Source organism: Scyliorhinus canicula, chromosome 5 (assembly GCF_902713615.1).
Source record: "Scyliorhinus canicula chromosome 5, sScyCan1.1, whole genome shotgun sequence".
Taxonomy (NCBI): Eukaryota; Metazoa; Chordata; class Chondrichthyes; order Carcharhiniformes; family Scyliorhinidae; genus Scyliorhinus; species Scyliorhinus canicula.
Window position 1 is genome coordinate 51,707,722 of NC_052150.1, and position 12,230 is coordinate 51,719,951.

General features: G+C 42.4%; 1 protein-coding gene across 3 annotated transcripts in view; it reads right to left on the minus strand.

Annotated features, from left to right (window-relative positions):
- The window catches only part of dtnbp1a (dystrobrevin binding protein 1a), a 335,730-nt gene that overhangs the window by 223,327 nt on the left and 100,173 nt on the right, over positions 1-12,230 (minus strand). For 2 of the 3 annotated variants that reach the window (XM_038797048.1, XM_038797047.1), the window contains exon 6: positions 768-900. The exons of the other annotated variant lie outside the window; for it this stretch is intronic. In XM_038797048.1, coding sequence (XP_038652976.1) covers positions 768-900 — 133 coding nt within the window. The remainder of the gene's footprint in view (positions 1-767; positions 901-12,230) is intronic. 3 annotated transcript variants of the gene reach the window in all.

Genomic DNA, 12,230 nt, shown 5'->3' on the forward strand with positions numbered 1-12,230 from the left:
CTTACTGCCCGTTTTTATATTACTTGAGAGTTTACCCTGGTAGTTTACGTTCTCCCTCTTTACTATTTTTTGGTCATCTTCTGTTGGTTTTTAAAACTTTCCCAATCCCCAGGCTTACCACTCATCGTTGTCACATAGTATTAAACTGGAAGAAAAAGCATTCAATCTTTAATTTCCTTGGTTAACCATGGTTGATTTATCCCCTTCTTAGAATCCTTCTTCCTCACTGGGATATATCTTTGTTGTGAGTCATGAACTATTTTCAGAAAGTCTGCCATTGCTGGTCAACCGTGTTTTCTGCAAAACACCATTCCCACTCCACTCAACTCTGTCCTCATTCCTTTGTAATTACGCTTATTTGAGTTTAGAAGAGTTGTTTCTGACCTAGGTTTCTCACACTCAAACTGTATACTAAATTCTAGTATGTTATGGTCACTGTTTGCTAGGGGGTCTTTTACTCTGAGACTGTTTATTAAACCTGCCTCATTACACATTACCAGATCCAAAATAGCCCGATCCTTGGTTGGCCTAACATGTAAAAGCAACCAGACTAAAGTAACGACAACAATGTTTGATAAATTGCAAAATGCATTAGAGCTGAGAACACAAAGAAAATAATTGGGGAAACAAAGAAAAACACGTTAGTCAGAATTCTTGCTTCATGAAACTTTTAAACTGTCATCTGCCAGCAATCTTTTATGCCAGAGTTGACTCAAATACTGGTAATGTAGTGAGTAACTGAGTAATAATAAATTTGTGTTAGTTACCTCTTTTCTTTCTTGTAGTTTTCCAACTGAAGGATCTGTAACTGCTTATAACGCTTAAGTTCACATTGTTCACAGATATCCTCCAAGTGAAGTAAGTGACTATCTAACTCTTCAAAATCTGCTTCCAATTGAGCTGCAAGAAATGGAAAGTCTTCAAATATCTAAAACATATCGTCACTGCTTTGAAAATAATTTAATAGCTAACTGTTCTATCATTAAAGTATAACTGAGTTCAGCTCAACTAAATACTGCTTCAACAGAGAACTTAACTCAGGAATTTGGTAAATGAGGAAATTCAGTGCAATGAATTTAGTGTTCTGCTCTTTTACAAATCAAGGGGTGGTCTAAGTGATGGAGTGAGAGGCAGAGACCTGGCAGCAGAATCAGCAGCGACAAATGAATCAAAACAAGAGCATAGTGGTTCTTTAATGGTATTTACCAAAAAAAAAACAGGAAGGATGTCAGAGGGTAGCAGGTTGGTGATATTTTAAGGTTACATTTTCTTTGTTGACTCGGGCCATGAAACAATAAAGTAATGCATTAAATTTACAGTTTAGCTTAATTAATAAAATTTCAGCCAGGGTAAGTGCAACATTAAATGAATTATGATCTCTAGTACTGAGCAGACATAGGGATGTTAACTAAAATTAATAGTTTATACAAGGTACCAACTAGATTACAACAGAGGGAGTAAATCGCTTTTTTCTTCAATCATAATTTGGCAGCTGAGACCTATTGCTTGCAATTTCTGAGCATATGGGCATCTTGGGTGACCACATGTATGGGAAGTGCCCCCAGCTGTTTGAGCTTGAGTTGAGGATTGGATTTCAAAATTTTATGGGTAACTGGGGTCACTGTGGAGTGTTATAGGGACCTGTTTCCTGGATTATCAGTTCCAGAAGGTGATCATCCACAAGCAGCAATGTGGGCAGCACGGTAGCACAAGTGGATAGCACAAGTGGATAGCACTGTGGCTTCATAGCTCCAGGGTCGCAGGTTCTATTCCCGGCTGGGTCACGGTCTGTGCGGAATTTGCACGTTCTCCCCGTGTCTGCGTGGGTTTCCTCCGGGTGCTCCAGTTTCCTCCCACAGTCCAAAGACGTGCAGGTTAGGTGAATTGGACATGCTAAAATTGCCCTTAGTGTCCAAAAAGGATGGGAGAGGTTATTGGGTTACGGGTATAGGGTGGAAGTGAGGGCTTAGGTGGGTGCAGACTCGATGGGCCGAATGGCCTCCTTCTGCACTGTGTGTTCTATGTATGTGGAAACATATTGGTAGGATTTCCTGTGTTAAGCAGGGATTGGAGATGTGTGGCCATCCAATAGAGTAGGAAGAAACAAGAGGTGCAGGCCACTTTCAAACCCATAATCAGCATTGGAGGCTGAGAATGGCACCACCTGAGGGAGTGTAGTAGTGTTCTGTTGGCATGGCTGGATACCTGAGAGATTGTGTGGAAGTTTGAATATGCGTGGCAATCCAAGGCAGAGGAATTCTGAGAGACTGATATCTTGGTGAAGGCATCTGATAGAAAGCATTGTTTTGGAAAAATTCCAAGGAGTGTCTTTTTTTCAGGTGTGCAGGTGGAAACATTTGTGTGGTAGTCAGAATTCCAAATAAGACCAGTTGGCTCACAGTGTGACAAGCCTCTAGTGGATTTGATGAGGAATCCGCAGAAGTTGTATTGGCTGGCAACTGTCACTTGGTTTCAGAGTGTGGTGTGTCTGACCACTACTGGCCTATTGGTTTACATGGACGATATACTTACTGAGAACATTAGGGTATAAAATAAATTGTAACTTGTAAATCTGCAGATATTTGTGATGGGGTGAAGAAGTGCTGGGGTGAAGAAGTGCTGGGGTGAAGAAGTGCTGGGGTGAAGAAGTGCTGGGGTGAAGAAGTGCTGGGGTGAAGAAGTGCTGGGGTGAAGAAGTGCTGGGGTGAAGAAGTGCTGGGGTGAAGAAGTGCTGGGGTGAAGAAGTGCTGGGGTGAAGAAGTGCTGGGGTGAAGAAGTGCTGGGGTGAAGAAGTGCTGGGGTGAAGAAGTGCTGGGGTGAAGAAGTGCTGGGGTGAAGAAGTGCTGGGGTGAAGAAGTGCTGGGGTGAAGAAGTGCTGGGGTGATGAAGTGCTGGGGTGATGAAGTGCTGGGGTGATGAAGTGCTGGGGTGATGAAGTGCTGGGGTGATGAAGTGCTGGGGTGATGAAGTGCTGGGGTGATGAAGTGCTGGGGTGATGAAGGGCTGGGGTGATGAAGTGCTGGGGTGATGAAGTGCTGGGGTGATGAAGTGCTGGGGTGATGAAGTGCTGGGGTGATGAAGTGCTGGGGTGATGAAGTGCTGGGGTGATGAAGTGCTGGGGTGATGAAGTGCTGGGGTGATGAAGTGCTGGGGTGCTGAAGTGCTGGGGTGATGAAGTGCTGGGGTGCTGAAGTGCTGGGGTGATGAAGTGCTGGGGTGATGAAGTGCTGGGGTGATGAAGTGCTGGGGTGATGAAGTGCTGGGGTGATGAAGTGCTGGGGTGATGAAGTGCTGGGGTGATGAAGTGCTGGGGTGATGAAGTGCTGGGGTGATGAAGTGCTGGGGTGATGAAGTGCTGGGGTGATGAAGTGCTGGGGTGATGAAGTGCTGGGGCGATGAAGTGCTGGGGCGATGAAGTGCTGGGGCGATGAAGTGCTGGGGCGATGAAGTGCTGGGGCGATGAAGTGCTGGGGCGATGAAGTGCTGGGGCGATGAAGTGCTGGGGCGATGAAGTGCTGGGGCGATGAAGTGCTGGGACGATGAAGTGCTGGGGCGATGAAGTGCTGGGGCGATGAAGTGCTGGGGCGATGAAGTGCTGGGGCGATGAAGTGCTGGGGCGATGAAGTGCTGGGGCGATGAAGTGCTGGGGCGATGAAGTGCTGGGGCGATGAAGTGCTGGGGCGATGAAGTGCTGGGGCGATGAAGTGCTGGGGCGATGAAGTGCTGGGGCGATGAAGTGCTGGGGCGATGAAGTGCTGGGGCGATGAAGTGCTGGGGCGATGAAGTGCTGGGGCGATGAAGTGCTGGGGCGATGAAGTGCTGGGGCGATGAAGTGCTGGGGCGATGAAGTGCTGGGGCGATGAAGTGCTGGGGTGATGAAGTGCTGGGGTGATGAAGTGCTGGGGTGATGAAGTGCTGGGGTAATGAAGTACTAGATCAGAGTTTATCTTTGCTTTTTTAATAAATGTTTTATTCTTATTTTAAAAAATAATTAATCAGCAGTACCACAACTTTGCTCATCTTGATCTTTAAATGAAAAATAAAAGTTACGATCTGAGCCAGGGTTCGGCTCTGGGACCTGACCTCCCAGCAGTATCAGCTAGGATCGTAACAACATACAGCGCCTTCTGAGAGAGAGAAGAGATAGAGGGAGGCAAGAAAGACTAAATGGCACAGTTCTAGAGATAGTACAGGAACAGAGGGACCTGGGGGTTGAGGGGTGGGTAAATTATGTGCATAAATGTTTCACAGTGGCAGGACATATTGAGAGTAATTAGCAACACATATGGGATTCTGAGCTTCATAATAGAGCTGCAAGTACAAAGGTAGGAAGTTATGCTCAATCTTTTTAAAGCTCTGGTTAGGCCACACTTGAAGTGACACATCTAGCCCTGATCTCCACACCTTCGGAAGGATGCAAGGTTCTTGAGAGGGTGTGGAGAAGATTTGGCAGAATGGTTCCCGAGATAATGGATTGTAGGTACAGAGTTACGTTTCAGAGGTTGCGTCTTCTCTCTTTGCAGCAAAGGATATTGAGGGGAAATTTGATAGGTTATGGAAGGTTTAGATAAAGTAGACAAAGCCATGTTGGTCTCATTAGTTGATACACAAGGACTAGGGGGACACAGGTTGAAGGTTATTGGCAAGGAATGCAGGAGGGATGTGAGGAAGAACTGTTTTTGTGCAGCAAATGATATTGACCTGGAATCCGCTGCCTACGGTTTGATTTGATTTGATTTATTATTGTCACATGTATTAGTATACAGTGAAAAATATTGTTTCTTGCATGCTATGCAGACAACACATACCGTACATAGGTTAGGAAGGAAGACTACAGAATGTACAAAAAGATAGGATTAGAGGGTATGCTTGGCACAGCTTGCAAGAAGTCGCCTCGCTCCGGCGCCATCTTGGATTTTGGATGTGGAGACAATGAATGACTTCAAAATGAAATTGGATGGGCACTTGAGGGAAATAAACTTAACAAGTCAAGAGCAGGGAATGTGACTGATTGGATTGCGCTAAAGTTATCATGGACTCAATGGGCTGAATAGCCTTCTTCTGTGCTGTAACGACTCTCTATACTTTCCAATGTTCAATTAAAATAACGGTTATATCCATATGCAGTATAGTAAGCATGCACTCTGGACAAAAGGGAGGGGATGGTGTAGTGGCATTGCCACTGTACTATTACATCAGATACCCAGTGTAATGTCCTAGAAACCCTGGTTCGAATCCCATCATGGCAGATGGTAACATTTGGATTAAATAAAAATCTGGAATTAAAAGTCTAATGATGACCATGAAATCATTGTTGATTATCGTAAAAACCCACCTGGTTCACTAATGCCCGTTAGGGAAAGAAATCTGCCTGCCTTAACTCCAGGCAGTAATGTAGTTGTTTCTTAACTGACCCTCTGAAATGGCCTAGCAAGATATTGGAGGGCAATTAGGGATGGGCAATCCAGCCAGCAATGCCCACATCCCATAAATTAATTAAGGAAGAAAAAAATCATATCCAGATTAAATGAACTTCTTTTACTTATACACTCACTTTAAATTCATGGAGTATGATTACATTCACCGTCAAAAGAAAATTTGCTGACACAGTAACCTACCTTCTTTCTTGTTATCCTGTTTCTTTTAATGAAAAGAAAGTTAAATTGTCAGAATTACCATAGAAATATAAGATGCTATTAAGCCTCTGGTGTGTAAAGTATTTTAGTGTTCTTTCCACATCTTACGCTGAAGAAATATCTTCAAAACAAGCCAATTCTTCCTGCAACCTTTTTGAATTGCATCATCAATCCATAGCTGTTACCGAATAAATTCATTGTAATAACATTATGTCCTGACCAAAGATCCAAACAAAAGAGATAATACTGGTAATTAAATGAAACATTTAGCAGTAAATAAGTTTGGTAATAAGAAAATCGATGCTAAAAGCAGCTATGAAATCAAGGTAAATAAATAGAAGAGAGCTTTGGTATTAAAGCAATTGTCTATTTTATCAAAATGGAGTTGGACACTAAAATACAGCTTTAAAAACACCATTCAATTACAGGAGCCCAAATTACTCACAAAGTGCAAATCAGGAAGATTATTCAGCTAGCGCATTCTTCCTCAGAAATCCATTTTTTCCTGCACCATTACAGAATCTAACTGTTCCATAAGCGACCCCAGTTTGTGCCTCCACTACCACAACTGGAAGAATATTCACAGTCACTCCTTATAATAAATATGCTTTTGACATCAGTCCTAAACTTTCCCTTTCCCAGTCTGTGGTGACCTTGCTCATCATGCATCAGTGCTCTGGATTATTTTTTCTATTTTTATGAGCATCTTATATATGACAAGGTTTCCTCTCTCAAATACTTAACCTTAGTCTAATACGGAAAACCAGCCTTTGCATAAATGTAAATTTTTGCCTAGTTTTTCTATAGTTGCTTGTATGCTTCACCAGACTCAATTGCTTTAATCATCTATGAATCAACATTATATTTCTGAATCCATATAATACATAATAATAATCTTTATTAATGTCACAAATAGGCTTACATTAACACGGCAATGAAGTTACTGTGAAAATTCCCTAGTTGCCACATTCCGGCGCCTGTTCAGACACACTGAGGGAGAATTCAGAATGTCCAATTCACGTAACAGGCACGTCTTTCGAGACTTGTGGGAGGAAACCCACACAGACACGGGGAGAGCATGCAGACACCGCACAGACAGTTACCCAAGCCGGGAATCGAACCCAGGTCCCTGGCGTTGTGAAGCAGCAATGCTAAACACTGTGCTACCGTGCCTCCTAATGCAGCAAAAACATATTTATAAACCAAATGTAATGTAATAAAATAACATAGGCACTTCACAGGAGCATTATAAAACAAAGTATGGCACCAAGCCACATAAGGAGATATTGGGCCATAATTCCAGTGTGGTGGTGAGTCAGATTGCGATTCCACCCTAACTACCACTGTGGAGTACCACTGCAGTGGAGCTCAGAAGTTATGGTCCAATAGGTCAGATGACCAAAAGCTAGTTCAAGGAGCTAGGTTTTAAGGAGTCGCAAAGAAGAAATGGGAGGTGGAGAAGCAGATGGGTGCAGGGGGCATTAGAGGGAGTGAGATCTAGACAAGCGAAAAGGTACAGTTGCAACGATGGAGCAATTTGAGCAATGGAATAGTTAAGTCTGGAGATAATAAAGATATGAATGAGACTTTCAGCAACAGATGAGCCTAGACAGGGGTGAAATTAAGAGGTGGAAATGGGCGGACAGCAAAGAGCTTAGTGATGGTAGTTCGTAATTTTTGAAAAATGAAGCACTCCTTTGGTCTTTTTAACCACTAACAACAGAAGGACAAAAATCATAATTTTCACACTTTTATCACCTGGTGCATGCTCAGATCCAAAAGCACTTTGCAGCCTGAGTTATTGTTGAAGTGCAGTTACTTTTGTTTTGCACCATCCAACTGGGTGAATAGCAAGGACGTATCTATTTTGATGGTGGTGGTTGAGAGATGAACATTGACCTGGAAATCTCTCTCTAATCTGTTATGGATATTTCTACCTTTACAAGAAAATGGGCCTCAATTTAGCACCTTATCCAAAATAAACAGTTGCCCCTAACTACTCCCTTACTTAGTATGCACCCCGTGAAGTAACGCATGGAAGTGGCAGCCAGATTTTGTACTGAAGTCCATCACAGCTTTCTGGCATGGAAAAGTATGCTATCTCAGAGCCAAGCTGATGCTCCAGATGAAATCTTAATTTGGAAAGGAATACGTTTGGAGTTCCTCTTTCCTCCAGTCAACAACAAGAAGATGCTATATAACCATGGTTCTTTTCCTGCATCACAATCAAACCTATATTCAGTGTTCATGACTTCATGCAATACAGCAACACAAAATAATTTCACCTTGATTGACTTGTATTCTCAAGCACAGAAAAGCAAAATTCAGAATTTCGTTTTTCCAGATCCTGAGACCATAACATTAATGTTCAGCAATAAGTATGAATTGTCACTGAAATTGGTGGGTTGGGTTGGGTTGGGTTGGAGGGTGTGGGGGGGGACTTTCTTTGCATAGGCCATGTAAATTCATCTAAACAGAAGTTCTGAAGAAGGGCCCTTAGCCTGGAACATTCACTCTTTTTATCTCTCCAAAAATGGGGAACACTGGCTTATTTCCAGCAATTTGTCTTTACATAAATTCATCTGCATACTATAAAAGCCAAATGGACTACAGTGGATCAAGAAGGCAGCTCACTACCACCTGCTCAAGGGCAATTAAAGATGGGCAATAAATGTTAACCTAGCCAGCAATGCCCACATCTTGTAACTGAACAAATGAAAAAAACCTGACTGGAATGGCACCCACCTTAAGTCAGTACCTAGATGGGGAGCAAGTACCTAGATTGTTTCACTGTGTTTTTTTTATATGGTTCTTAACAATGTAGTAGTGCCCAACAGCATCTACAGGCATGGGTGTGTGGCTTACAAGAACTGGAGCACAACGTTTAATAAACTAAGATTTCGACCCAGCAACAGTGAAGGTCCAGTTATATAGTTCTAAGTCAGGATGATGTGTGGTTTGAGGGGAACTTGCAGGTTGTAGTATTCCCATGCATTTGCTGCCCTTGTCTGAGATGGTAGACGCTGAGAGTTTAGAAGGTACTGCTGAAGAAGCATTGGTGCGCTCCTGCAGTCTATCTTCTGGATGGTATACACTGCTGTCACTGTGGATCGGTGGTGGTTTGTGTTGGATGGGGTGCCAATCAAGCAGGCTGCTTTGCCCTAGATGGTGTCAAGCTTTTTGATTGTTGGAGCTGCACTCATCCAGATAAGTGGAATGTATCCAATCACACTCCTGACTGATGCCTCATAGATGGCACACAGACTTTGGAGAATCAGAAGATTAGTTACTCTCTGCAGAATGTTACTGAGTTGCTCTTGTAGCCACAGTTTAATGTGGTCGGTCCAGTTCAGTTTCTGGTCAATGATAACCCCCAGCATATATTGATAGTCGTGATTCAAAAAGGCGTTGAAAGTCATGGGGCAATGGTTACATTCTCTCTTGCTGGAGATTGTCATTGCCTGACACTAGTTTGGCAGGAATGTTACATGCCACTTATCTGTCCAAACCGGAATATTGTCCAGGTCTTGCTGAAAATGGACATGGATTGCTTCAATGTCCAGCGAGTAGCGAATGGTGCTGAACATTGTGCTATCATCAGCATGCAATCATCAGCAATCAACCCCACTTCCGACCTTATAGGAGGGAAGGTCACGGGTGAAGCAGTTGAAAATGGTTTTGCACAGGGCACAACCCCGAGTAATCCCTGCAGCAATTACCTGAGACTAACATGATTGATCAACACCCACAACCATCTTCGTTGATGTTAGGTATAACTTCAATCAGTGAAACATTTCCCCCAAAGTCCCCTTGAATTTTTGTTTGGGCTCCTTGATACTGCCCTCATTCAAATGCGGCCTTGATGTCAACCACTGTCACTCCCACCTCACCTTTTGAACACAGCTCTTTTGTCCATGTTTGGCCAAAGACTGCAAAATGGTCTGAAGCTGAGTAGCCCTGTTTGAATCCAAACTGAGCATTAGAAGACAGGATATTGTTGTTTAAGAGTGATAGCACTGTCAACAACCCCTTCCGTCGCTTTGTTGAAGTTGCGAGATAGGATTGATTGGCAGTAATTGACTGGGTTCAAAATATCCTGCATTTTGTGCACAGGACATACCTGGGCAATTTTTCACATTTCCATTGGCTAGTTCTTTCACCTCGGAAAAAAAAACGCCAGGAGTGGACTATAGAAATAAAATTATGACAGCAGCATGTCACCGTTCTTCTCTTTCTCTCTCTCTCTCTCTCCCCCCCCCCTCCTGCCACCACCACCACCCTACCCAAAGAGGGTCAATGTCATAGAGTGCGGTTTCAAAAACTGAAAAAAGTCATGGGTAAAAATGTTCTTTTAATTTGAGGATATATTTGGGATTATTATTATGAAGCACTTTTGTTTGATGAGTCGCTAGATACATTTCTCGCAAAGAACTTTTTTCTGAATTCCTAACAACTCCAACTGGCTTCCTCGCAATCAAGTCTCTACAGTGTTAGGATACCGAACCAGACCCCAACTTTTGTTAGGCTACTGGACCAGGCCCAAACATTTGTAAAGATACTGGACCAGACCCCAACTTTTGTTACAATACCGAACAAGCAACCCCAAAAAATTTTCAATTTGTAGAACTGAGGGGAAAGGATACTGCATCTCAGGAGTGATGTCTCTGACCAAAAGGTATCTTTATAATTAACAGTTCGAAAGTTAAATAAAAGAAAAATGTTTACTTACTATCTACACCTGCCACTACATTCCAATTAAGCAACCCAATACAGTTCAAATGCCACTTATAAATAAAGTTAACAATCAAAGTTACTGGTTACTTATCGGTGCAGAGCTTTGGAGAGACCCCCTTTCAGGAACAACCTGAAACTCTTGTGTCTTGGAGACTCAAATCCTATGGCATACCGTTGTTCAACTAGGCTGCATAACTAGACAGACTTGCCCTCCCCTTCATTAAATTAATTACATTGCCTGCATCCACTAAGCTGTCCCATGACCTGCTTAAGCTTGGACTTAACAACACTCCCGCCTAAATTATCTGTACCCCAGGGAATCTCCAGCAATCAAAACAACATCCCAGTAGGCATCTATATATATAAACAAGTAAATGGTTAGAAACCATGGTGATCTCACTGTTACGACTTCTTTATTGCAGCTTTAGTAGACACACCATGTATTTTAAATCAAGTTTTTTTTTAGTAAAATCACTGCTACAAATGTAAAATATAATACATAACCATTTCTACATTCATCAGACAATTCTTTGAAAAAAACCCTTCTAAAATTACTGCGATAAGTCACAGCCAAATAACCACATCGTCCACAGCATGGAATTGTCTGGCTTTGCTCCGAGCTACTTTTCAAATTAAAATTCCAAAAGATTATATAAATCTTAAAACCTGGCTACATTTACAGCAGGGCAAATGAGACATTGCAATGCATATGTACCTTCTTATCCATTCCACCTACTCACAGATTCACCGTGAGATGCATCTGTAGGTTGTTATTTAAATTTTGACTTAACCAAAATAGTAATTTAAAACTTTGCAACACAAAAGGTAATGTGGTCTATCACATTTGTGTAAGCTCTAAGGATTTAATTTCATTCTCTTGTTCTTTCCCCACACCCTTTAAATTCATAATAATTGTGCAATAAAACGACCCAGTATCAACTGAAGTAAAGAACCTGTAGAATTGGAGATAAAATCTTTGCACTGATGCACAACTAAACTCTATTAGTAGGTGAGAAAGGATCAGTTACTGAAGCTTACTCCATGCTGACAGATCAGAGAGCATGCTCAGAGACAATTTCAAATTGTTAAATAAAGCACCACAAATACTTCCACCTCCGTATCATCGCTCAACTAACTCCGCCCCTGTCTCAGCTCATCTGTTACCCTCCAGCCCCAGAACCCTCTGAGGTCTCTTGTTCCAATTCTGGCCTCTTCCACATCCTCAATTTCAAACCATGCAAGCGTACAGAAAAGGGTCATTTAACTGTCGTGCCCATGCTGACTCTCTGCCGAGGCAACTCAGATGCTCCCATTCCTCTATCCTTTCCACATAGTCCTGCAAATTTTCTCTTCAGGTGTCCTCCAATTTCCTTTTAAATGCCAAGAACAAATAACACACAGGCAATGCACTGCAGATCCTAATCATTTGCTGCGAAAAAAGCTTTTCCTCATGTGCCTATGGGTATTTTATCATTCATCTTATATTGGTGTCCTCTGGTTCTCGACCCTTTCAATAATGGGAACAATTTATTTCTATCTACTCTTTCAAGGACATTCAAATGAAGAGTAGGCCATTCAGTCCCTCAAGCCTGCCCAGCCATTCAATAAGGTCATGGCTGATCAGATTGTGGCTTCAACTCCACTTTCCACCTATCTTTGACTTACTTTTTAGTCAAGAATCTATCTACCTCTGCCTTAAAAATATTCAATAACTCTGCCTCCACCACTCTCTTGGAAAGATAGTTCGAAACATTCACAATCCTCAGAGAAAATGTTTCTTCTCATCTCCATCTTAAACGCAAGAGCCCTTACTTTTGAACTTGTGGCTCAGTGTCAATTTGTGCTCGGCAACCTTCCTAT